The sequence below is a fragment of the Patella vulgata genome, chromosome 9 (genome assembly GCF_932274485.2).
Source record: "Patella vulgata chromosome 9, xgPatVulg1.2, whole genome shotgun sequence".
NCBI classification, from domain to species: domain Eukaryota; kingdom Metazoa; phylum Mollusca; class Gastropoda; family Patellidae; genus Patella; species Patella vulgata.
The window spans coordinates 26,910,215-26,937,693 of NC_065887.2; the positions used below are offsets into that span (position 1 = coordinate 26,910,215).

The 27,479-nt window shown below is 33.1% G+C and overlaps 1 protein-coding gene across 1 annotated transcript in view; it reads left to right on the top strand.

The window, feature by feature from the left end:
- LOC126831546 (potassium voltage-gated channel subfamily H member 7) overlaps positions 1-27,479 on the top strand; it is a 130,312-nt gene that overhangs the window by 44,622 nt on the left and 58,211 nt on the right. The window contains exon 3 of the mRNA XM_056103200.1: positions 24,926-25,069. Coding sequence (XP_055959175.1) covers positions 24,926-25,069 — 144 coding nt within the window. The remainder of the gene's footprint in view (positions 1-24,925; positions 25,070-27,479) is intronic.

The following is a 27,479-nucleotide window of genomic DNA, read 5'->3' on the forward strand; positions in this document are numbered from 1 at the left end:
TGGTTCAATTTTTTATTTCAATTATACGCTCTTGCCTAGGGGTCTTTAGCAGTGGGAGGAAACTGGAGGACCTCGAGAAAACCCACAAGGTTGGACAGGCGACCCTACTCCCTGTCACGTACAACCAGGGAATCAATTCTTGGGGATGATACAGCGCGCATGCACAAACCATTTGCCCCCTACCCCCCCGATTCACAAACAACCAAATTATAATAGAAAAAAACCCCGTGTAGAATGGACAAAGCAGGCGTAAAAGAAGGCCTTAAATTTAGACTGTTCACATATTTCACCGAACATAATTGATTAAAAATTACAATAAGAAATTTAAAATTTGAATATAAATCACTTTATATACATTCATATTATGTGTGAGTGAAATAGCTTTATTTAACGTCCGCTTCATTTAACGTCCGCTTCCATGGAAGTTAATTTTGGTGTGTATTACATTAATATGAGATTTTAGACCCCTTTTCGTTTATTTTAAGGTTCCAAATATTAGGGCCATACTCCCTTTAAATTTTAACAGTCTAGGTCTCTTTTACATGCATGTATGTACACTCAAGTGTGTAGGCCCACGTGAGTGGACCTAAGTTACTGTCCCAACTGAATGGCTGGATAATACTTTTCTTGTCAGTCCCGCACGAGTAAACTCTGACAAATTGGATCCCAGACTTACTCACAAGCCAAAGGATCAGTTTCATGGTAAATTCACTGACAAAATGATCCTTTCTAGTCTTTTCTATCTTGGACTTCCTGCTATGACATCTTGAATACTAGAACTTGATACTATGATCACACCTCTCTTATGGCAAAACACTTAAATACAAAAGTACAAAACAATTTGGGTCAGATATTGATATATCAACTTACATTGAAAAATGGTATCATGAATTCTAGAATTGAAATGAAATGATATGCGGTTTAACTCCCTATTGTTCTGCTCCTACTGGGCGAATGAAGAGGGGGGTATTCTAGAAAGAGTATGCATACCTTGTTGATTACAAGTTAATTGAGCAATGATATATACTAGGTGTCACTATATTGCTAATGTTTGTTGTCCTTTGACAACACCCATGTTATAAAGAGACCCATATATTTCACTATGTGGGATACGTTGACCATGTCTTGCACTAAAACTTGGCACATTGTTGTTAGGTCCAGAATAAGTGAATTGGCTTTTTGCATGTTAGTGTCAGACATGAAAAAGGTTCATTCTTCAAATTCTCTAGCAGGTTAAGTATTAAACTCCATTACTGAGTGGCCATCAAACTTGGCTGGGCATTAAAAAGTAGTCAATCTTCAAACATTACTTTCTTAAGTTGGGCTTAGCAACTTGAGCAACAGATCGTTTTTAATGTGTTTCTTAAACAACTAAAGGAAATGACGGCTAGACTTACCACATCATTGTGTTTTGCTCTAGTGAAATTAAAAAGAAAGTATAACATTTTTTTTTTGAAACTGGCGACTAGACAATCAGTCATTAAAGATATCGTTAGCAACATAGAATTATGGATACTGGTAAATGTCCACCACCTACGTTTTGGCGATAACTTATTTGAAGGATGGTACAATTGTTATTATTCTATGTATACAGAACAATTTGTAGTAATTAATAGATTTACAACTATACAAATTTATAATGTGGATCATTGAGTTTCATATAAATTTATTGGGATAGAAGTGATTTGTATATGTTTCAGATTTACCTATAAAATTTATTCTTTTCCAATTTTTGGCTCTAGAAGAGTGTTCAGGATTTTTCAAACAATGTTTGTTCAGAGGACGCAAATAAGTGCTTACGGTCATGTGACGTAGCTGTAAAAGGTGTCCTTACAATTGGATTTGAAAATTAGGTTGGATGAAATTTTATACATAAAAAATATCTTGGTCTCAGAATAAAGTGTTGATGAAAATTAAAGTCTTGTTGCATCATTTTAGTGCAATGGGAATCCATTGCAAACTACAATATTGTGAAAGATGAATTGTAACATGAATATTGGTCCAAAAATGGTTCAGTTCAGTTCGGTATTCACAAAGATATGTTAAATTGAAATTTCATTATTATATATGCTGCTATGTAATATACCTATCTCCATTTCGTTGTGGGCGAACAGAATTGATTTGCCTGTTTTAAATCTGATTTGATCGAAGCCAGGAAGTTCTCTAGCTCTGGTATTTTGTTTTTGTTAAATAATCAGTCTGAATACATATTAATGTGGGTTAAGCCATAAGAAATTTGATATTTTAGTGAAAAATGCAAATGACACATTGTTACTTTAATTAGAGTTTTAGCCCTTCGTACCGCAGAATGCTCTCATTGTTGGGCTTTGCTCCTGTTTGATTTATTTATTAATTTTTAGCGTTTTCCAAAATTCTATCCGGATTATCGCCCTTTTTGTTTTTAAATTTTTGATGTTCTTGCTCATGACATCAAGTGGCAGACTGTTACCATTCAGAAGATGACCACCGTCAAGACTGGTCACATTACGTCTTTCTTGTTAATCAGTCTCTTTTTCCTTTTGAATGAAGCCTGTATTATTACAAGCACCGGGATTGTACAGCAGAGAGGATGCTTTAGGTTGACCCCGGACCCATTCACTTGAATTGATATTTCTTGTTTACTTCTTGAACTGTCTGTGTAGTTTATCTTGTCCGCAGGTTTGTCTTATTGGGTTCTCCTGCACTTAAAATAGAGACCATACACAACTGAAGTACTGTTTCTAACTTAAAGTAGCTAAGTCTCTAATTCAGTATCATCCAAAGTTTTCGACATTGAAAACACAAATTGTTTGTCAATTTAAATCAACATTGATGTTGTGATCTTACCGGGAAAAGATGGGCTTCTGATATCCGATATTTAAGACAAAATAAACATTTTACCATTGGCACACAAATTGTGTACAATAATGCGTAACAGTGCCATTTGTAACAAGGGACTCGAAGAATGAGGCTAGACATATTCCACAAGTCATGTCAAATGGTGACGCCATATTCTTATCTTGAGAGGATGCGCAATAAATACTATCTGTTTAGACTGGAATAACCAGATGCTAGAGATTCTCATTCGATTGAGACTTCTGGTGTATTTCGCCAAACATAACTGATTTGAAAATCAAGTAAAAATGGAACAATTGAAAGTAAATCAGTTTATATACATTCAAATTACATAATAAAATGTGTTGCAACCCATTTGTGTTAATTTCTAGGTCGAGTCCATTATATCAGAGATGAGGTTGAACTGGATTATCCAACTGTTAACTTTGGTCAATTAATGTTGTTATAGTGAGTAACAAAATTTGCATGATGTAACAAAAATCATGTAACCTGTTAATATGGATCTAATAATTCTTCTTTATGAAGTTATTCGTAGGTTTGAGCCATTGTAGGAAAATGACATAAGAAGAATTCTCATTGGTTCTTATAACATGGTGTTATTATTACAACTATTATTTGCTGACAATTAGACAGATTACCATATTTGGTCATGTCTAGACACCAAAACCCAATCTATCAAGAATTGTATTCGCAGACTTTAAATTTGTATGTGAATGGCTACCCATCTACTATATTATTTCCTGGATTAAAATTTGACCAGTTTCTCGTTCGTTCATCATTTGCTTGAAGTCAGACTAAATATTACTTTTGACATGATCATAGACCCAGAAGACATAAAAATCTTTCTCATTGCTGCATGTAATTAACCTTTGCTCTGACTGACAGAAGAGCTTAATCAGTATCTATAATTTTCCTTCAGAAATCTGATGGTAATCCAGAACAGAAATAAATACATTTGTTGATGCTTTCATCTTCCTTTTTCAAAGTTCTGGGTTTACCAGAAATTGATAGCCAAGTCATATCTACATGTACCTTTGAGTTTGAGCCTGCTCCATTTCCATAAACTGTACACTGGCTTCTTTTGTAATTTAAGTTTACTCATGAAAATTGGAGAATTTAAACTTCAGAATTTACAATTTGTTTGAATTGATTTAGATTAGAAATGTTGATTTTAGGTTAGAAGTCAATCCTCCGATATATAAAGATATTTTTATTACCTGATATATGCAGCGCATTGTAGTTCTACATGTATATGTAGATCATTTCAGCAGACAGATACAATAATTTACAAATATCATTTAATGTCCCTCATTTAAAATTTTGCTCGGCATCTGCAGTAAACCTAAAATTGTATTCTGTGAGCTGAAATTTTGGTACAATACACACAAAAAATACTGTTTAACAAGTTTTTACTATTTGGAAATATGACATAGTGCTCTTTTGCACAAGAGGAGATAAGGTGGTACTTCATATGTCCCAACATGGAAACCAGATGAATTTAAATTTGTCATTTGTATGGTTTCTGGTGCATTAGTTATTTAATGAAGTATTGTCAATGTGGACCTTTAAATCTTCTATTTCTCTTTAATATGCAACTAAAGGTCTATTTTAAAATACAAGTTCAATAAATGCCATCAGAACACAAATGGAATTTCTCAAGTCTTGAATTTATTCCATATAAAGAACATTAATTGGCTCAAACCGTCCATTATATATACAGACCATTTGTTAGATAATACACCATGTTCACGGTATCTAACATGAAAAAACTATCACCCCTTTCCCTTGTAAAATGCAATTTGCATGTCTACTGAACAACCAGTTTGTTTTATATTCAATTTAAATGGCAGCCTTTAATTATTTAGACAGCCATTATAATGTCAAAAGACTTGAAATATTTCAAGTGATATATCTATTTCTTATAGAGGTTCAGATGCAGTATGAAATAACTATAATAGACCCCATTAGGGGAGAGCTAGACAATTCCAATTTCTTCTTCATTTCAATCTGCTGAGATTGAGACAAGTATCCAATTTTTTTCTTATTGCTATGTACTGCAGATGGAAGGGGGTTTGGTCTAGCAAACTGTATGATACTCGCACTTTAGATCATAACGTCTGTCACTGAGTCAAGTGGCATGGTTTCAATCCCACTGCTAAAGACCCCTACATGCAAGCAAATTATTGAAATAACATTGTACCTTATATTGGTCCTGAAATGACATAGTGTGTGTTGAGTGGACATTAAACCCCATTTCTCTCTCTCTCTGCAAATGGAGTGAAATACAATGGAGCTCTGCGTGCAGGAAAGGTTCATCAAACATTTCTCAAGTCAAACCCTCTTGTTTTATGTTGAGAAGTGTTAGAAATTAAATACTAGTGTATACACAGGTCTTGTTAATGCTGGATCAATGAAAATGTAATGTATTTGCAAGAGAGTCTTTACAGCTGATAAACAAGTTTTTTATCTTAATCTTTTCTGTAATGTGATCGGGAATGTGAAATGAATGCTTTTCAAATGACTTTCAAAGAGCATCAATCGCATGATGCAAATCTTTTCTGCCAGATTTTGACGATATGAGAATTTATCAAGTTTGATTTTTTTTGCCCCAATGTCTATTAAAATGGTTGCGGTAAATATTGTAACTAATGTAATACGGTAAGTCAATAATAGGCTGCGTCTAAACAGTGCATGACTATAGACAATGTTCCCTACTAGCTGCTGAGCTTTCATTCAAACGGAACCTTTTGTGATAATTAAAATCAAGTTGCATGGTATCAGAAGTTTGAAACGGTCTGTCACGATTTCTCTCCTAGTTTGTACGCTATTCATTTATTGCATAGATAATGAAATTTATATGCGTGAGTTTTAACGTCTAGTCAACCAATAAGTTAATTTTGAAACTAACATAGGAAATTCTTTTCTATGGTTATTTTGCATGTCCATTAGAGAATTTTACCAAGAGGACATCTGAATTTCAGTTCCCAAAAGGTTGTTTATGTAACCACAGTTTTTTGTCTGAACAAAAAAGCTAGAACCAGTTCCTTGACAGCCAGACAATTTGAGTATCTTGGAAGTATTTTGTAAGTCAGATGGTTGGCATTCACCATCTTTGATTAGCCCAGTCGGTGCAGAACAGTAGGACATTAAACCCAATTTCATTTTGGATTGCATTGTCTGTTGAACTGAAATTGTGTCTGTTTTAGGCTGAGTTGTCACATTTGTGTGCTTTAAAGCAGAAATTTGTCTTTGGTGCAAGTGTCATGGTTTCCGTCCCACTTGTATCTACCATTATACAAAGTAGACCCATCAGCCTAATCTCGTTAGTATTTTTCTTTCTTCTTCTGACAAACTATTGAACATGTATTCTTAAAGTGACCTAGTTTGTGTTGGGTAGATTTTAAACTCCATTTCTTGCCTGTGTTATTTATTTTTATATGCCCACATTTTCATTTCGATATATTATACTGTCGCCCCTATCTGCCTGTCCGTCCACATTTTGTTTGTGGACACTCTTCAGGTCGTAATTATTATCCAATTTTGACGAAACTTGAAATATAGGGTTATATCTCCCAAAGATCGCAGTTCCTTTCGATATTGGCATGTATCAGGCAACAACTTATGGATTACAGCCCCTGATTGTTCGAAAAATCACATTTTTAGCTTGTGGACACTCTAGAGATCACAATGTTCATCTGATTTTGATGAGACTTGAAATGCATGTTTATAACTCAAAGATATTGGTTCATTTCATTATTTGCACATATTGGATCATAACTTCCTGAATTATGGTCCCTTATTGTACAAAAACTAAAGTTCACAATTTTTATCTGATTTTAAAAAACAATTAAATGTATCACCTAACGTTACACCCTAATGACAGTTGAGTTCAAATTTCGTGAAATCGAACCGAAACTGCCTGACAAAATGGCCGCTCCTTTTATGCAAATAGTGTAATAGGATGTAATACCAAGGTTGTGGATCCTCTAGAAGTCACAATTTTTATCTGATTTTGATGAAACTTATTATATATCTTTATATCCTAAATATCTCAGTCTCTTTTGATATTCACACATTTCAGTCCATAACTTGCTGGATTATGACCCCTGATTGTTTGAAAAATCGCCTTTTCTTTTAGTTCATTCTCTATCCATCTCTTGCAAAATGTGGGCGTATCTTGCCGGACAACTACTGGTATGTTAACTTTTTTGTTTTTTTCCCCATTAGCCCTGTGGATTAAAATAAATATTACTTTTACTGTTAAATCATCAAAGATTTTAGCAGGAGCAAGAGTATGGATCTCTATTTAAATTATTTGCATGGCAATTAGATTCCACATAATACATAATATTATTGAAACTCATTAACATGTGAAATCAGAATATTATTTGATTACAGAAAAGTGTCTGGCTTGGGCACATTTTGACGAAAAAGAGTTTGGCCTGGGATCAAAAGCCTTAGGCTGATGATCATAAGAATCCCTTTAGTCACAAAAAGACCAGTGGCTGCTTTCTTCAAATTTTCAAAGAGATTTCTTTGACTGGTATTTCTATTAGTTTAGGTTTAGTAGTCTGTGTCTGTGGATCTCTTTGAGTTATTGTAGTGTATGTCTGTAGATGGTGTCCGCAGGGACCAGACAATGTTGTCCGTGTACATCACCAGTAGTGTTGAATATTTACATCGGTAATAAAATGTGGTAGTAATTCTTAACCCTATTCATTCCAATCACCCCTATTCTGAATATTGTAGCTCTACTGAGTTGAGTTATTTCTTTTTTAGCTTGCAGCTGATATATTTTATAAAAATAAGTAGTTTAAAAGATACCTCATTGAATTGATTTCATGTCTTTCATATTTGCTGAAACTGGAGGGGATGAGAGGTTTTCTCTTCGTTCCTCTGTCATTTTTGTTTTCTGGAATTTTAATCTTATTTAGCATTTGAAATATTTGATTGAAATTTGGTGCACTTCTGTATAGAGCAGAGTTACAGATAACATTTTAGATGTGTCAACTAACATGCTTTTTCCATGAGACTCACGGATGGAATCATGACCTTTCTCCCATTCTCACGCATGGGAGGAATTTTCTCACGGAAAATGGCCATATGCCAATGCTATTTTTACTTTCACAAAGGGAGGTAACTCCCTTTACTTCAGTTTCATAAATCGTCCTCCTGACTGGCTCTATTTGACCGGAAACTTTTAATTCCGGTAACATGCTTGACAGCCCCAAGTATGTGTGTGATTATTATTGTTTGGAGTAAATAAAGTATATTGGAATAATAACAGAGTACATTAGCATACCTGATAAAATGGAGAAATGTACAAGGTTCATTCCATTATTTTCATCATGACTAGTAAACATCTCTTCGAGTTTGAGAATTCTCTTGCAGAGAGAAAACATTACATGTGTACATTTTTAGAATCCTGGAGAAAAGAATTTCCATTTGTTGTACGCAGCAAAAAAAGAAAAAGAGGCATTATGCAACGTGTGCAATACTACAATCAATATAGCATCTGGTGACATATCCAATTTACAACGATATGTAAAATCTGACAAGCATAATAGAATTGGCAAAGCTTTTGATTCCAGTTAATGTGACATCTTTTCCAATTTTATACCAACACAAGACAATTTGGCCAGAAACACTTTTAGCAGTGATGGTGGCAGAGCATGATTTGTCTTTCAAATTTGCTGTCCATTTCACAAACTTTTCCTTGCATACAAAATGCTAAAAACTTGTGTATATAAATAAAGTGCTAAGAATTTGTGATTATAGTATTAATGATGAATAAAAATGATGTTATTTGATGAATAAAAAAATCTCCTGGATCTGTCAAGTTTGCATTTCATCGATTCTGTTAATTTTTTACTGGATTGTGACCCTTTGTTGACTTATAATCACTATAGGCTATAGTGATGGTTGATACACTACCCTACATGTATATAGCCAGAGTTACAGTTCAACTTAGTGAATATTCAGTTTTACAGAATTTAGATTATATATTCACAGAAATGTATACACAGTATCTTATAAATGCATGCATTGCAAAATATTTAGGAGATGGTATTGTCAGCAATAATCTCAGAATGCTTACACAAAAGATATGATATAAAAAAGAAGGTATATTTGTAACATGTAAAGATATCAAACAAAAACAATTCATTTAACTGAAAGAAGATTCATTTCTTTATTTTGCAGTCAACCAAAATATATGAAAGTAGCATGAATACCGCTTTCATTCACAGGAATGAAGCTTACTAAAGTCTTTCAGATGTTATTGAAAAGTCCAGGGCTCAATTTGCTGCTGGACATTAAGTTGCTGTGCTCTAAATATTTACATAAGGCCAGAAATCAATGTCCAAAGATTTGCTGACCAATCACTATTTATTTCTACTCATTTCATTGAACAGTGTTTGTAAGAGACCATCCATGCATTAGTATTAGTGCTGATCAATACCAATCCTTATTTATGACTTGAAATTGTTCCTTTGAAGTAATTTCCTCTCTGTAACAAATGAAAACGATATTCTGGAATATGATATGAATACCTTGAAAATAATATTTCATTAAATAATAACTTAAAAGAACAAAACTTTTCGTTAATATTCAGTGGTATACAGATAATTAAAGTGGTTCTAAATTTTCATAGCTCCATCAATTTCTGTAGTTACTGTGTGGGACAGATTTTGTTTGTTAAATCAAAGGTGTAATTGCTTGGCTAGTCATAATCATGAGCTTGTGGAAATTTGTGGTTTAATCTTTATACGCCCTCATTGAAATGGTGTTGTTTATTGTCCTCACCCCCATCCTATCATTCGTCCACAAGTAATTTTCAACTTTTCCTGATATCTTGAACAGTTTAGGTTCTCATCTAATTACTGGTAAATGTTTTGTTTAATAGGAAGAACTGGATGTCAATCAGGAATGGAGTCATATTTTCTGTCTTTTGTCCACAATAGTTTGTAGTCAATATTTTGTCTAGAGACTGAAGTTATCATCTGCTTATAAGTTGAAACTTAATAAACTGATACAGGAGGGGGTAGGGTCACTTTAAGGTAGTATGGTGTACCTCTCATGTCCTACAAAGCAAAAGAATATTTAGCTTGAATTATATACCAGACTATATACAGTATATCAATAAATTTTTTTGAAAATTTTTAATAAATTCTTCTCGCCTCCTGAAATAGTAAACAGTGATCCGTATTTATTTAATTGATTCGTGTTATTTGAACTGTGTATCATTGATCACTGTCAAACAAAAACACTGGGTAACTATTAATCGCAGACAAAAAATTTGAAAAATGAAGTTATATTCAGGTCAAATATTGAAATACAATATGTGTACCACATGTAAATAGAATGTGTGTTTTTACGATGACTAATTTAGAAATAGGTGTGTGTACCTGATGCATATTAAAATTTAACCAGAGGTTGCCAGGCAAGATACGCCCACATTTTGCAAGAGATATACAGAGAACAAGCTGAAAAAAAAAACCAAAACATTTTCATAAAATCAGGGATAATAATCCAGGAAGTTACAGTCCACTTTGCACGAATATTGAAATGAACTGAGCTCTTTTGGATATAAACATGTATTTTAAGCTTCATAAACATTGGATAAAAATTATGACCTCTAGAGTGTCCACAACCTATTTGCATATGGGAAGTGGCCATTTTGTCAAGCAGTTTCGGTCTGATTTTCATGAAATTCAAACGCAACTGTCATTATGGTGTAACGGTGATCAATTTAAATATTTTTCTAAATTGGTTAAAAATTGTGACCTCAACAACAAGCGAAAAACACGATTTTTTATACATTGAGGTGCCATAATCCAGGAAATTTTGGTTTGATGTGTGCGAACCGAGATCTTTGGAATGTAAACATATATTTTAAGTTTCATCAATATTGAATACAAATTGTGACCTTTAGAGGGTTCACAACCTTGGTATTACATTCTTTTACACTATTTGTGTTTTTGTCTGGCAGTTTTGGTCTGATTTTCACGAAATTCGAATTCAACCGTCATTATGGTGTAACGGTGATATACATGAACGTTTTTTAAATCAGATAAAATTGTGAACTCTAGAGGGAGTTCAAGCTAAAAACGTGATTTTTCGTACAATCAGGGACTATAATCCTTGAAGTTATGGTCTGATATGCACGAATATCGAAATATCAAGTTTTATCAAAATCAGTTAAAAATTGTGATCTCTAGAGTGTCCACAAGCTAAAAACGTGATTTTTCGTACAATCAAAGGCCATAATCCATGAAGTTATGGTCTGAAAGAAACCAATTTGCAAGATCTTTGGGAGATAAATCTACTGCATATTTCATATTTCATCAAAATCGGATAAAAATTGTGACCTGTAGACTGTCAACAAACAAATTGTGGACAGACAGAGGCGACGACAATATATGCCCACATAAAAATGTGAGTAAATTGAATAGGATTGTTGATTTGATTGAGTAACCATAGGTAAGTTAGGCTATGCAGTATATGTCTAGGACAGTCTTTGAAATATTTGCAGGCCTTCACGTAAAAGGAGCGTGATCGCTCTCGCTCTCCTGGACGCGCCTGGATGTCAGTCGAGGTGCGCTTTTTATAGCTCTCCTCAATGTCTAATTTGACTCCCCTCAAAGAAAATAATCAGGAAAAATATACTGGTAATATCATATCGACAATCAACTTGCTTGTCGGCTACAATAACAGCATACCTTAGTGAGAATCCGCCATCCGTTTCATAATCCGAGTAATTAGCACATTTAACGGTAATTTTGATAATTCGGCAAAAATAACCCCAACAAGCCTGCTGGTTATTCATAACAGGTCCTCTAAGTTTCCTTTGTAATAATAAACCACGTGGCGAAGGAAGACATCTCGCTCCGCATGGATTGTGAATCTCGTGCTTCGCGCCCCGTCTTCGACTCTCGATCCGTACGAATTCTAGGTAGATATGAAAATAATAATTGGATAATGCATTTTATGGTTTCACTGACCCGTTGTTAGTTAAATTTAAATATTCATTGAATAATCCCTGATAGAACACCGGATATCCCGAGAAACAAATATTAATAACTAATATATTTTTCCGTCAAGATCTTCAATGCTTTCAGATTCCCGATAACACGTGACATGCATTGGTTGGAATTAGGTCAATAAACCAGCATTGCAAGATTTATTTTTAAATAGTGTTTTAGTTTTATTCAATTTTATTTTTTACACATGCTGACAGGGATTTATTCTTAAAAATATTGCCCTTTTTATTTAAGGCCATGGCATAGTCGTACGGAATTTTATTTTATATAAAGCAATTTCAATCATGGGAGTCATGTGATCATTGTGTGGCTTGTCTTTCATCCACGAATGAAAAAAATATTGTAAGTTACGTGATAGACAAAAACATTAATTTGTGTTTTAAATATGAAGAAATGTCATACTGTCGCATCAGCTTATTTTCGCCGTAGTAGATAAATCCTAATTTCGATCGACTGATGATAAACGAAGACAGTAGTCTATTCAGGAATATTACTGACTTGAACTTGTTGAAGTCAGATATTAAAGTTAACGGGAGCTTCGAATTACCCTGTTTCTTACCGGGACCTCACTTGACCCAATTCTGGCCGGTTGGTTTCGAAATAGATTAAAATCTCTGGACTTTATCGTACAAATGCTAACAAAGCTCTCCTCAAGAGATTCAGGAGAGCTTTCTCAGGAGAGCGATTTCCTCTTTTTTCAATTTCAGGAGAGCTTTTTTTGACTCCCCAGGAATTTATTCACGTGAAGGCCTGTATTTGGTAAGACCATAATGAAGATTTGGCGTGTCATGCAAAAATTTTAAAAAGCACATTTCGAATTACCAATAGTTTGGGGGTCCCAATAATTTCAGGACATTGCTGTTGCACAATAGCACCTCTCTTAATTTCGAAACAGGAAGCATTTATATCCTTTATTTGATAAATTCATCATAAATTAACTTGAAAGATCCTAAAATGGAATTTTATTTAAAAATTATAACTGTATTCACAGTGAGCTGATCATGTCACAAAATGTTAGAGGTACTCAAGCTAAAGTTTGTTATCTGTCATCTTTTGGCAACCACATCAAAGCACATCATTCTCGAGATATTTTCTGATTTTTGTTTTCATTCTTAGTATCATTAAATATCACAAACAAAAACTGGCGACCTTCAACTTTATCAGTGATCACCATTCTGGCCAATCATTACCAATCAGTTGATCTTTTGTTGGAGGATAGCCATTTTTTTGTTTAAATGCAGCTCTTATTAAAGGGGATTGTTTGCACTTTTCTATTCATCTGATTTCTAACCTGAAATGATTTGGGGCTTTTCAGTGTAGTAAGGTGCAGATTTGTTATTGTTAGAAAATGTCAAGAGAATGAAAGAGGATGAATTTAATAATAATAAACACAAAATGATTTACAAAAATTTGTGAGGTGACCACAAAGCACCTCCATATCGTGTATCTAGGACCCCCCACCCCCAATGAGTTATTGATTGTCTATATAAGAACATAATCCAAAGTCCTTTGGGAACCTCTGCACTTGGTCCCAAGAAAATGTGCCCCTTCTGAAGTGGTTCCTTCACCTTAGATCCATGCTTCAATATCGCTGGTTATCTGTTCAAAATTTAACTTTCATTTATGTTTTTTAGTTGTACATAAAATTCGCTGAAGTGTAGAAACAAAATTTCAGAATTTTGCTACAAAGTTAGAACAATTTAACCCCAACCACCCCACAAACACAACGATTAAACCAATGGGTATACATGTAGGGTCCACAATTGATTTAACTGGTGCATATAAAAATAATCAATAAATTTATATTTATATATATGAACCCAGTTTAAATATATGGTTATGTTGATGAGTTTTTCCGTCAATGGCTATTAAAGATTCATCGTGTTGCAACAAAACTCCTCATTTGACTTGTCTAGTAGGTAGAATTAAGAAAACATACAGCTCTTGTTCATAATAAGGAGTCAATATGCTGAATTTATCTTCCTCTGTACAATGGATGACAGTCGATCATCTAAACATGAAAGGAACGAAAATAAGTATAAAGCAATTATACTGGGTTAGGGTATTGAATTTTAAAAGAATATTGAACACTGAAGCATTGCAGGATTGTGCTAGTTAAGAGTACAAAGCAATATATATTCATTTAATTTTTTTTTTTAGTTTATTATTAGAAATTGGGTTTTAGCAATGTTGAATTTGAATTGAATGTAATGAAATCATATATCTCATGACATTGTCGATTACTACACAAGTCAATTCATCATTATTTATCAAAGCAAGAAGCTAAAGTTCTAAGCAATACTGTATATTCCCTGTTCATGCAAGTCCATTTCCATCATCATTAGTGCTATACGTAAGTCGTTTTACATCATCATTAGTGTTACATGTAGGTTTATGATATATATGGTTAATGCTTTTCACCTGACAGTTTATTATAATTCCAATTTTATACATTTTGTCTCAGAACTAGGTCATTCTGACCATAACCATATAATTTGACAGTACCTTATTTTGCAAGTTAATGATCAAGTAGTCTATATGATATTGGAAAAATAAAATATTCATTGGATATAGGTGTTCTATTCATATAATTGAGACAAAAACTTCTTTTTATTTAGTTTAAAGCATTATTTCAGAGATTGTAACCATCAAGATTGTCCTACATGCATCAATGGCAAACAACATACCATACCTATATTATAGTAAATATATATTTTTTTGGGAAATTGATTAAAATGTTGGGAAAAGTAATTAATTAGTTTTCTAAGTATAAAATTATTTTGTTTGAAATTTAATAAATTGAAGAAAATATACCTTGTTTTTATGTCATATTGAATTTTTTTTTTTTTTTTTTTTGCAGTGGAAATGATAAAAAACAAATTAAAAAAAATTGTGAAATTCTATTTCTGATGATTTGGCTATATCTGTTTTATAATTGCATGTGGAAATTTATGGACTAGGAATTGTCACCCTGGTAAAAGTTTTTGATAATTGAAAATTGTTGAGTACAGACTATAAATATTTAGTCTTTCTACTTGAGTCAGCATCATGTCGAGCAGATGACATCACAACTTTGATTATAGACAAATTCAGGCTTTATCAATATTGAAACAGACATTTATTGGTGGCATCCATCATTTTGTAGTATTGGAATTCCTATGCCTGCTTCAAATAGAATATTTGTTGATAATGTATATCTAGAATTTCAAATATCTTCTAATCAAATGCTTTGAATGTTGATGGACAGATTTGTTTGATGATGTCTACCATAGTATATTTGTGACAGGCGGGTTATCAAGCTATATCCTTGACTGTCCTTCATCTACCATCATTATTGGTATAGAGAACACAGATCAAAAGATGACTTTTCTTTAAATGTCACTATTAATTTCATTTTTTATATGAAGGTGATATTTTCTGACTAAATGGAAAGCCTTGAACGCTTAATATACATGTATTTCTATTTAACTTCTTGAAACTGACAAATTTTGATTTTACTTCATTTGAGTAGTAATTTATCAAGTAATTGTTCAAAAATTCTTATTTCAATCGTGGAAAATAATATTCTGACCAGGTGTATATATATATATGTCTGTGTTTTAAAACTTGTCCTTGCATATGTACATGTTTAGTCTTTTTCATCTTCTCTCTGGCATTAGTTTCCAACTGGTCGTAGAGGACAAGATGATATCTAAACTATATTTTGTTTTAATTGTCCATATTACTACTTAAAGAAGAAGTAAAATTTGTATTGGCCTTCTAACACATTGTGTCTTTAAAAATAAAAATGTCTGGAAATATGGGTCAATTAACCATGCTCCATTGAGGATAATTAGGTCAGCTATTTCATCTCCATAAATAACATTCTTTTATTTTGTTATAATAAGTTTCTCTACCATCTGACATTGTATTGTAGCTCAATTCAAACACAGTATTGTTGCTAGTAAAGGTAAATTTTAGCAATATATGGAGGAGACAATACCACTGTCCAATTATTGAATTATGACTCCAGAGCTGTGGAATCGAAGACAGTGACAATTAAATTATTATTCGTAATGAAAAATCAAGAATGCTAAACTGAAATACAGATTAATTTCTTGCATGAAGCACTTGTTATAATATCAATCCTGTCTTTTACTCTCTCTCTCTCTCTGGCAACCAATAACATAGAATGGAATACAATATGAAGTACTTTTACTTATCTTTAAGTGTTTGAATAATTTGGCACCACCCTTTTTATCGGAGCTTGAGTATCACAAACCAGGGCTTTTACTTCAAAATTTTCACTATCAGTCATAATTGATAGGTCATATTTGATAACGCACAAAAAATCTGAAAATTAAATTCATATTGCATGTTTTTTATATATGGTAGAGTATCATGAATTCTCGTGTCTATACCACTTTGTCAGCATATATTGGCTTATAATAATAAGTTATTAATGAAATGAGCTCATTTGGCTATTTAAATACCTTGTATTATTGAAATTTCTTACTTGGTTAAAGACAAATAAGAGCTGAATTGCCTGTAGCAAAATTATTTTTGTAGCTAACGGTGTCAGACATATTATCACATGCTCTATAGAAAACACACTGACCTTGATAATTTTGAGTTGTAATACAATAACTTTGAAATGAATATAAATATATAATTATCCACGGTATATTTCTCACATTTATCGGTTTTAGACCATCTCTTACGGAAGTTATGGCATTACAGGCCGCAGAATTGTGACGCAAATCCTAATAATAAATAACGAATAGCTAATATCAGACTAATTTCACAGCAAGCAACACTAGCGCCCCCTAGAATATAATCGTGCATAACAAAAGAAAAATATGCACGACATATAAATGATACTTGAATTATCAATATTGTTACGTGAATTTTCAATATTGAATTATTGCTATAAAATACCATTGGAATACGTAATTTTTTGAATTTTTCGGTAAGCAAGTTTTCGAATCTCTAGCTTTTATTTCTACAATCGCTTGCAAAAAAAAATTTGAATGCATTTTTCTCCCAACACATTGAGGATTTGCATAATTTCTATGCTGTGTTTATTTAATACAACAGTTGGTTGGATTTGAAGAATGGTACTTAATATCTGCTTGCCTTTTTTTCGAAGATTATAATTATTTCATTTACACGATGTGTGACCGTAATCATGGTAAAGCGGCTTGTTCAGGAAAATTCTTATGACACGTGGACAATACATGTGTTCAATGATTTATAACTAACAATGAACCGCTTCACGTCACTGATAAGAATCCCCGCATAACAATTAACTTTTATTGTTCTACTACCAGACATTCATCATTGATTATCAACACTCAGTATAATCTATTTACAACGATGTATAGAACTCGTAACACCAATCAAGAGATTATGTGGCTTCTATACTTGTGCATTATTCTGAACAGGGCGTACAGTTTTATAGTTACATAGCGGAGGTTGATCGTAGTCATGTTTGGATATTGTCTTTTTCAAATGTGCTCTATTTTTCCTCTGTTCAAAATGAGCGACGGGTCAGATCTAGTTTCGGTCATTTTCCATAGCCCTTGGTCTCGACCGGCATATACGGCTGACATGGAACCCATGCCACAAACCTAATAATTATTATTATTATTGCCGGCCATTCTGCAACAAATTTACTTAAGAAACCAAACTTACAGTCACTTCTTGTGTTTTAACAGGATCCTTTATATATATCATGACTTTACCCAACAATGAAAACCTACCATAAATAGCAGAATAGCGCAAAGTTCAACTTCAAAGTAATGTAGCCAGTGTTGTTGACAAATTTTGTCAAGAAAAAGATGTGAAAAAAAAAAAAAAAAAAAAAAGGTGCCAGGAACATCTTCGTCTAAAAACAATACGTTTAATTATCATTGAAAAAAGGCCAAAATTACCTCCATCAGGCATTGCATCAAAATATGTGAAGTCATCCGTAGAAAGCACAATTGTTATAAGGTTATATATCTTTAAAATTTGGAATTGCATTAATCTATGAATCATTTATCATGAAATTAGACGGTGGAAATTATTTGTAACACATCAGTGGAAAGTATGAATTTTCCTGATTTGTCAAGGTTTTAAGAAAAGATGTTTTCTAAGTAAAACCACTATAATCATTGTGATTTTGTATGCTTTCTGATTTTTGTCATATGATCCAGGTAATCAAACCAGTAAACAAATTACCAATTCATCTGATAATCAGTTGAAAGCAACCAAGCTGATCATTGAATCCAACAGTTTGAGATGTCAGGGGAAACAAATTATCTCTCATACCTAAATAGTTGTAAATATTGTCGAGAATATTCGTATTGCATGCTCGTTAAACTGTAAAATATTGCCAATACTTTTGTTAACCAGGGAAAACCAATCTCTTTTATCCATTGATGACATGGATATATTTTCACCTAAGTGATTAAGACCTGATAGAAAGCTTCCATTGTTGAAAGATAATCATACAGGCTTCCCTAATGAACTCTTACTTCAAGTGAGATAAAAACAGCTCAAACCAGCAAAAACAGAGTCTAGCTGCAGGCTAGAACAGATTCGTATGGATATTAGCCTACATGATAATATGGTAGTTTTCTTAAGACCACTGGTCTCTTACTTGTGTAATTTCTCGCCTATTCCAGTGCCTATTGATATGGGTTTGTCGTCTAGTAGTGAATTTAAGACGGTATTGGTTCTTTTATACGATGGAAGCCATACTTTGGTATTTCTGCTACCGTTATCATCATCAAGATGATAGATCTTACAATATACCAATTCAACTCGCTGATGATATTCCACTTTTCTTCTTGTCTTGAAATTTGTCATACACAATTTGCTGCTGAATCAATATGCCTTCAATTTCTGTCCTGCCTAGTCTTATGAAAATTACAAGCTTAACGCAGAGGAGACCGTCTGTTGATTTTATATAGGTTCCCTCTTATTTTATAACGAGGACATTTTTCGACGAATATAGATTATGGATTTTTCTGCCTATTGAGTTTTCAAAAATTTCAGTCTGGAATATTTCATAGAAGGCCTCAGTTCTACACGTCTGTATTAAATTCTCTCTGAAACTGACATCGGGTGTCTGAAAGGTTATTGTTAATTAGATTTATTACTTCGTTTTTTCCAACATTCATCAAATCTTAGTGTGAAAATTATGTAACGGACAACAAGCAGCTTTTATTTTTAGGATGTTTAAGATTTTAACCAATCAGATACGTGTATCTCCTTTTTCTCAATTTCTCACCATTTGCACTTTTGACTTTGTGTTTTGAAGGAGAAAATTGACAGAGATCCTTATAATTGAATCGATCTAGCGCTTGGTATAAAATTGCACATTTGCAGATTCAAACAACTGCGAAATTTCTTTCATCTGGCAAAGAACCATAGTACATTTGCAAATGCTTTTATTTGAGGCAAAAGCACACAATATTTATCTCAGATCCAAATTCCGATATTTTCATTGATCTATTAAAAGAAAATGAGAGGTATACTTTTTAATTGAAAGGAAATAATAGAAATGTGGTCTGATATTGAACACATTTTGATTTTCAATATATTGAACATTGTAAATGCTGAAAAAAATTTCCAAGCATGAATATTGACGGGTCATATGATTGATCGATGCCTTTATTTGAGGAGCACTTTTTTAATGTTGAAAGTACGAGGGGAGTGATCATACTACGATAGGCAAGTCAATATTGAAACACAGAGTTCGACTGGGCTACAAAGTTTGCCTTTAATCATAAAAGAATGACGAGCAAACCTTCGCCACATCTCTAGAGGTGGTCAGAAATATATGAGAAACAGACGATAAAATGTTACGCAAGTAAGAATTGATCTGTGGGACAAGTGAAGAGGGTTGTGGCTCTAATTAAGCCCCAAACCTTATATCCATCACCCAATGTCTTGTTTAAAATGTCTCAGAGATCAATATTTTATTTCTTGAGGTTTGGGTTTCAGTTCGATATGGAACACTTCTTACACGATTTAAAATTGAGTTCTTTTTAACGTTGTGAGAATTACATCAGGTTGAACAAGTAGATTCAATACATGGAGATGGAGAGTTTGTTTGTTTCATGCAGTCGTTATATTACCCACAAGCCTTACCAGCATTTAACATACATTGTAGCTGAATGCGTCTTGGATCCTGTTAACCTCTGACAATAATATCAATAGATAAGACATATTTTTAACACTGTAAAAATATAACTTCTATATCGTCTTTCGACATTTCTTCTCTTTAATTATCATACCCCATATGATTCATTTTTAGATTTTAAATTAGTCAGTCTAATATTTATATCAACATTTACAACAATTCATCTTGGTTTAAAGACATTTCTTTATAGGGTGCATTCAGTAATCTACAGAATGTGATTGGTCAACTCCAGATCAATCTACAAATCAGAGAACTGATACAGAAAAATCCACAGAATCTTTTGAAAGGCTTTATTTATAGAGACATTTGATTGGTATTAAGGAAAAACCCTATTGTGATAGCAAGGTTCAGAGTTAACTGCTCAGTTAAGTGCAAACTTATGACAGCTTATGAAACTGATACACGGCAAAGTTCTTGATTGAATGTTGTGGAATTGTTTATTAGAGTATTTATAATATGAAGAAGTCGGTTTTCGGTTCTTAAATTTTGAAATTACATTTTGTGGAACACTATTGAAAGGCAGAGTTTATAACAGTATTGTATAAAACTCAGCAAAATTGCACATTGTGGCAAAAGAAATCCTGTCAGATCTTTAAATTTGTAAATTTATGTTTTCATAATATCAAACATTAACTCATGTCATAGTTTCCAATATCTGTCTACTCGGTCTGTGCATAGAGTAGAGGGGGTTTAACAGTCACTCAACACAATAGTATAGTCAGGCGACCCTACTCCATGAGCACTCAATTCCATGAACACTTAATTACAGCAGTATCTAAAGTACACACTACATTCTAATCAGTAGTTGGACCATTCAAAATATGAAAAACACATCCCATTTGAAAAGTAGGAATTTGTAAATGGGTAAACACACCTTGTTTCATGCCAGGAATACTAGTAGCCAAATGTAGTTATATCTTTAACTGGTTATAAATGGGTCCTTTGATCTTCTAACAATTGTCTAACAATAATATTTTATATTTGTCAATACATATATAAGACATAGGAGGTTAGAAAGAATTAGAAACAAGTGATTTAAGAGAGAACTTGAAATGTCAGTTTTATTAAGTCCATGATAATTTGATAAATAACACTGCAATGGTGGAGGTAATAACATGTTCTTCTCAGCCACCATTTATCATCTGGTTAAGCCTGAAGACATGTGGAGAGATGAGTAAACTATATTTCCACCATAGCTAGAGAAAGGAAAATTAGATTAACATGAAGATGATTGTATATTGGTTATCAGACAGATCATAATGAAGAGGTGCTGCTTCATCAAACTACCACCAATGATTAATTTTTCTGTCTGTTTCAGATGAACATTCCATTTTTTCCCCAATCCAAATTATTAATTTTAATCTTTAAGACAGACATTGTACAGACATTGAACTGCTGTCAGAATTTTTGACAAAATCTATAGATTTCAACCTGAAGTTCAAAGGTTGGTTTAGTTGATAATATAATTGCAGATGTTTATTTTGGAATTGGCACTGTTTACAACACTTGGTTATTTTAATTTTGTATCTGTAGATATGAATAACGTTTTCACATTTTGTGATATTTGAAATCCAGGATCCTTAATGTATAAAAAGTAACTTGTACAATTTCTTTCTTAGTGCCAAAGATATTATGCCAAACAAGTAAGGGCTTGAACAGATATGAAAATGGAAGCATGGATGGTCTATGTATGTGTCCATTGATCTAACCCACAATTACTACAGCATCTCTACAGTGTAATACTTAAAATCTTTGCCTAATTTTTATGCGCAGCTGGACTTCATCAAAATATTTCAATTGATATATTTTATACATCAAATGAACAGCAGACACATTCCTAATTATTGCTGCCAAAATTTCAAACCAAATCTTGAAGTTGCATTATGCAAGAGTTAAATCTGCCCATTGCAGGTCTTTTGCTCGGGCTTCAAACATTTTCTGAATTATTATTTAGACATTTATTCACATGACAAGCCTGTAATCAACTGTCTAGAACATTATTGGATAGTTGAGATATTGAATGGATTAGAACAACCACACCATATAAAAAGTTAAAATGGATAATCAAGACTTTGTTTATTATCGTATCAATGGTATTTGACAATCTAGATTATTTATGTTATATCTAGTTGAAACTTCAAACATTCATAACATCACTCAAAATAAATTTTAACTAATTTCACTTAAATTTTCAATATTTATTATCTTTTTTTTGAACTATTATAGCATGAACGGCCAGCTCTTTACCTAAATCTTACATCATGTATCGTAAGAAGAAATTTATCAGCATTTAGGCAATGGTAGGCTGTTGTATTGTTTATAGTGCACAAACATGTAACCTTTATCCCATGTTAAACCCCATTTCTCTATCTCTCTGTGATAGGTTTACATTTAATGATGCATCAAAGCATATGCTCTTAAATTTTTAGCCTATATAAGTGTGGAAATGAAATGGGGTTTAACATCCTGCAGTTCTGCTCCTACTGGGCTAATGAAGACAGGCATGCGCCATGCAGTGTGCAAGAGTTCTTTTATGTGCATGCTAATGTGTACATTAGAAGGACCATACATTGTCCCTTGCCAGGCCCTCCATCCTACATGTACACCAATGGGAAGGGGTAGCCATGCCTGAAAATTCTGCTGCACTTTCTCTGCACAACACAGGGATTGAACACAGGCTGTTCTACTCATTGAGCCACTGTGGCTCCATATATTTGTTGGACATAATGCAAGGGTTGTGGCTACAGGACTACTTTTGATAGACTGTGGCTGGGTTCATGGAGGACGTAATGATAATATTGATTGCATACAGCAGTATTTAAAAGATGGAAAACAAATGTTGGTTGGATCCTTGAACGATGTCATCCTCCACACATAGCCTTGCCGTTTTTTCTATTAGTAATCTAACACCATTCATTAAGAGGACTATGTGTGAAGGAATATTACATTGCTTGTTAAAGGATGTACCATTTGCTCTTTTCCTTTAAAAGAACAAATATTTCAACATTTTCATTAATTGGATTGTGTAATAAGCAAACAAATCGTATTAAAAATCTTTAATACATTAAAAGGATTTAACACACCAGTTAATACATTGTATTGTTGTATTGAGATCTTTCATAAGAACACATGTTAATAAATATAAAATAATTATATATTAAATGTATGATTGTTTACTAATTGTTCTTGGTTTCTTTGAACCTATTTTATTTCAAAATGTCAATACAGATAATCTATCTCTTCACACATAGTGATGACAAGATATGGTAACATTGATGTTACTGAAAATAGAATAAAATAGAACAGGGACCAATTGACTAGACAATTAGCAAAGAATTACCTAGTAGAATTCTTCTGATTGGTGAATGCAACTGAAACCTAAAGTAGATTTCTTGCATATGGTGCAAGGAATTATACTAGATAGAATGTTGGACAATGTCCAATAAAGATTATATTTTGATGTCATTTTCTTGCATTTACTATAAAATTTTGAATGGTGGTTTTGGTTTTAGATACACAAACGGAAAGGAGTGTTTGGAATAGTTTAAGTAATTTTAGATGATGGCATACCGCATAAGGCTGAACATGGTGCTTTGACATTGTCATGCGAGTGCTGTTTAGTAGACAATGTCACTCCATCCAAGAACCATGATCAATTTTATCAGAATTCCTGTATGGGAAATGTGGAAATTATAAGAAATAATTCATCACTTTTTCTTAATTGTTTGAATCATAATGCAATCCTGGTATCTGGGTGTTGGTTGTAGTTTAAATATGTACTTGGTGCTGCTTTGGAAATATTCTCCCTTTTATTGATTATTTTGTTTAATTATTTCATACTATAGCAGACAGTAGAATTCAATCAATGAAGCGTGATGTATATTAATACACTGCGAATACTTGTTGTTTTTGTATGGAAATGTGGCCATTCAAACGGGGAAAAAAAGATTATAACCCATTTGAAAAGGTTACGATTTCAATTCATCAATTTAGCGAGTATCAATTGGATCTTTTCTGTCTACGTACAGAATGATTTATCCTTGCTGCTTGTAACTTTAATCCTTGCTGTCAGCCTCCATTTTACACACTGGAGAAAAAGAGAAAATAAAAAGGGACGCCACCATGACTTTGTTTAAATGAAAAGTGTCTGTACCAAATTAGATTTATTTCCATACTAATTGTGTTATTGGGGTTAGCTGAACCTTATGTGGATTTTGATTGGGTTTTATTACCCTCCTGATTTCTAAGTGTACTGCCAAGGTTAAGATATAAATGGTTTTATGGGCTGTCAAAGTTCAGATAGCCTGCAATTCTCCTTTGCATGTAGAATTATTTTAATCTTGGTATAGCTATACTTGATTAAAGAAGACTGTTTGTTGTTTTTGCTGGCTAAATGTTTATTGGAAATAGCTTGAATTGATTTAATTATTTTTTGGACATTATTAAGTTTAAATGGTATAAATGTCTTCTATTACTTCGAGTAGTCACAGACTTGATGATTCTTATTCCAAGTTTAAATGGTGCTCTGCAGCCTTTGAGTCATTATTCTCAAGACTCTTTTGTGCAGAAGGGTGATTAGGTCATTTAACATACGGTATACCCAATTAAATGATGCACTCAAATTTTGAAAACATGCCTTAAATTTTATGTTTATTTTTATACGTCCACAATGAAATGGTGTCATTTTTGTCACCCTGTTCCTGTCCGTCCACCCGTCATTCACAAGAAATGGCTCATGTTATCACCTGATTGCAGTATAGAATATAATTTCTGTAGACAGTGTTTTGTATCTCAAAAATGACTTGCGTTAATGATCCATTACAACTTTAAGATGAAATTGGTATTTCTGAACAACTCTTTATATTATGTCTATTTTCAGGCAGCAAGTTTCTTTGTAGTGAATTGGTGGCACCAGTTAAAAATGCTCATGGAGAAATTATCATGTTTATTATTAATTATGAAGATATTACAGATCAGGCACCTTCAGTTGTTAATAAAACTGAAATCAAAAATCTTAAAAACAGTAAGTGGATATGTTTATTAAAATGATTGACTTCTCTTTCAAACTAGTTATAACCCTAGTCATGCCAGTATGTCAGAATATAACCCTAGTCATGCCAGTATGTCAGAATATAAGGTCCATAATGTGTTTTAAGACCATATACAAACTGTTCTGTTTCACAGAACTTCTCATACTGTTGCCATATAACAGTAAATGCAGGAGCACTATACATAATGATTAACTAGTACCAAGTAAGGAAAACGTGCCAACAAGACAAAACAATTTGACATTGTAAGCCATATAGATACTATCAAATCAAATGAATGGATCCATGGGTCATAGGTATAGTACTACACTAAAAACTATATGGAAGATAAAGACGAGAGTACCATCATCGAAGCCCTGTATTAGTACCAGGGTGGCAATGACACGGGCTTGATTTATAATTTGCTAGTGCAAAAAACAAAGTTCCAAACAAATTGGCAGTAATTCTCAAATGTAAAACCTTTAAAAAGAGGAAGTATTTTCCAAATATTGTAGTGTTTTAGTGATCAGATATTATTTGAAGACAAAAATCTTAGAATGTTGAAGGTTTAATTGTCATATTTTGATTATGTAGAATTCATATATCCTGATGAGCTCGAAATTAAAAACACTACTGACGGTGACAATTACGCTTCCTACTTGGATTTGCGTCTCGATTTTGACAATTGCCATAAACTTAGTGTTAAATTGTACGATAAACGTGATGACTTTGACTTTCCGATTGTTAACTTTCCATTTATTAGTAGTAACATTCCAATATCACCAGCTTATGGAGTGTTTGTGTCTCAACTAATTCGTTACGCGAGAGCTTGTTCATTTTATTCTGATTTTTTAAGTAGATCGAGGCATTTGTCATCTAAGCTTCAACTACAGGGATACTTGCGAACTAAACTTATTAAAACCTTTAAAAAGTTTTATGGCCGTCATATTGACTTGATTGGTAATTATAACATGTCTCTCTCGGCTATTATTCTAGATATATTTAATTGACGCGTATACTATCTCCCTGATAATGTCTGTCTACTACATCGTTAACACGGTTCATCACGTGCATTTTGCATACTGATAGTTCATTGGCCAATCACGCTATTTTACGGAGATTTCGCCTAATAGTTTTGGATGCAGCTATGGCGGGTGTGGCGCCAGGCAGGGTAAGCTTACTCTTCCGGACACCTGTTACCACTGTTTGTCGTGTATTTTGTACACGGTGAACAGTCCATATGCTGATTACACTGTTTTGCCTTATTACACTATTTTGCCTATACCGTTTTTTTAGGACTTCAAATTTTGTCTAATGGTTTGGATTGTTCGTACTTGGTTTTATTTTATTAGTACACTATATCTGCATTTGGTTCATAAATCTATGTGCAGCTAGACGAGGGAGATTGTTATAGGTGTAGTCATAGATACTACCGATAATAAAAAATGAATAGTCGATTCATATGTATACATCTACTTTATTTACGGAGGTATTTTGCATGTTGGCTTGTCGAATATGGCACTAGCTCATTAACCATTACTGGTTTTGCCTCAGAAAGTTATTCATGATTTTCCTGACGAGAGGACTAATTTGGTACCAAATAAAAAGGTCCCACGTATTTTGCATTCCAGTGATCAATACAATTGAGTAAGATGCATGTGATTTGTCCATCATATTATAATGTAAACTTATTGACAGGCATCAGTTTTAACTGACACATTGATTGTAGGTCACATAAAAAATCACTGATCATCCAAAACATGTATATTAGTCTGAAAATATCTTTCTGGGGCCAAAAGAGACCAATTTTTAGTCAATTTGGCAGACAATTTGCCTATTAGAGTAGCATTACAGACCTAAGTTATTAGGTTGGTTACAGAGATCATTAAGACATTTGTTCAATAGTTATATCCAATCTTTTAATAGTCTTCGTTACTATGTTTTATAATCATCAATCTGTCTGATTGGTCGTGTTCTTATTTATATACATGTTCACAATAAACTACATGATACTGTAAGTTATGGTTGACTCATGTTGTTTGCCTCTATTTTGGGTCACCAATTTTACGTTCGAATATACTAAGACATTATTTGAATGACATTTAAATATTGATTCAGGGTAATTATTTGAATGACATTTAAATATTGATTCAGGGTAATTATTTGAATTCTATTAAATATCGATTCGGTTTAAATTATTTGCGGGGATCACGGTGGCCAAGTGGGCAAGACGCTGGCTCGCTAGCCTGGAGGTTGGGTGTTCGATCCCTGCATTGGCCGAGGAAGTTCATCCAGATTTTCCTCCTTGTCAGTGATGCAGGAAGGAGGGCATGACAAGGACAGCTGTCTAGTTGATCTAATGGTACGAAAAACCGAGGTCCTGTGTACGCATTGGCATGCACATAA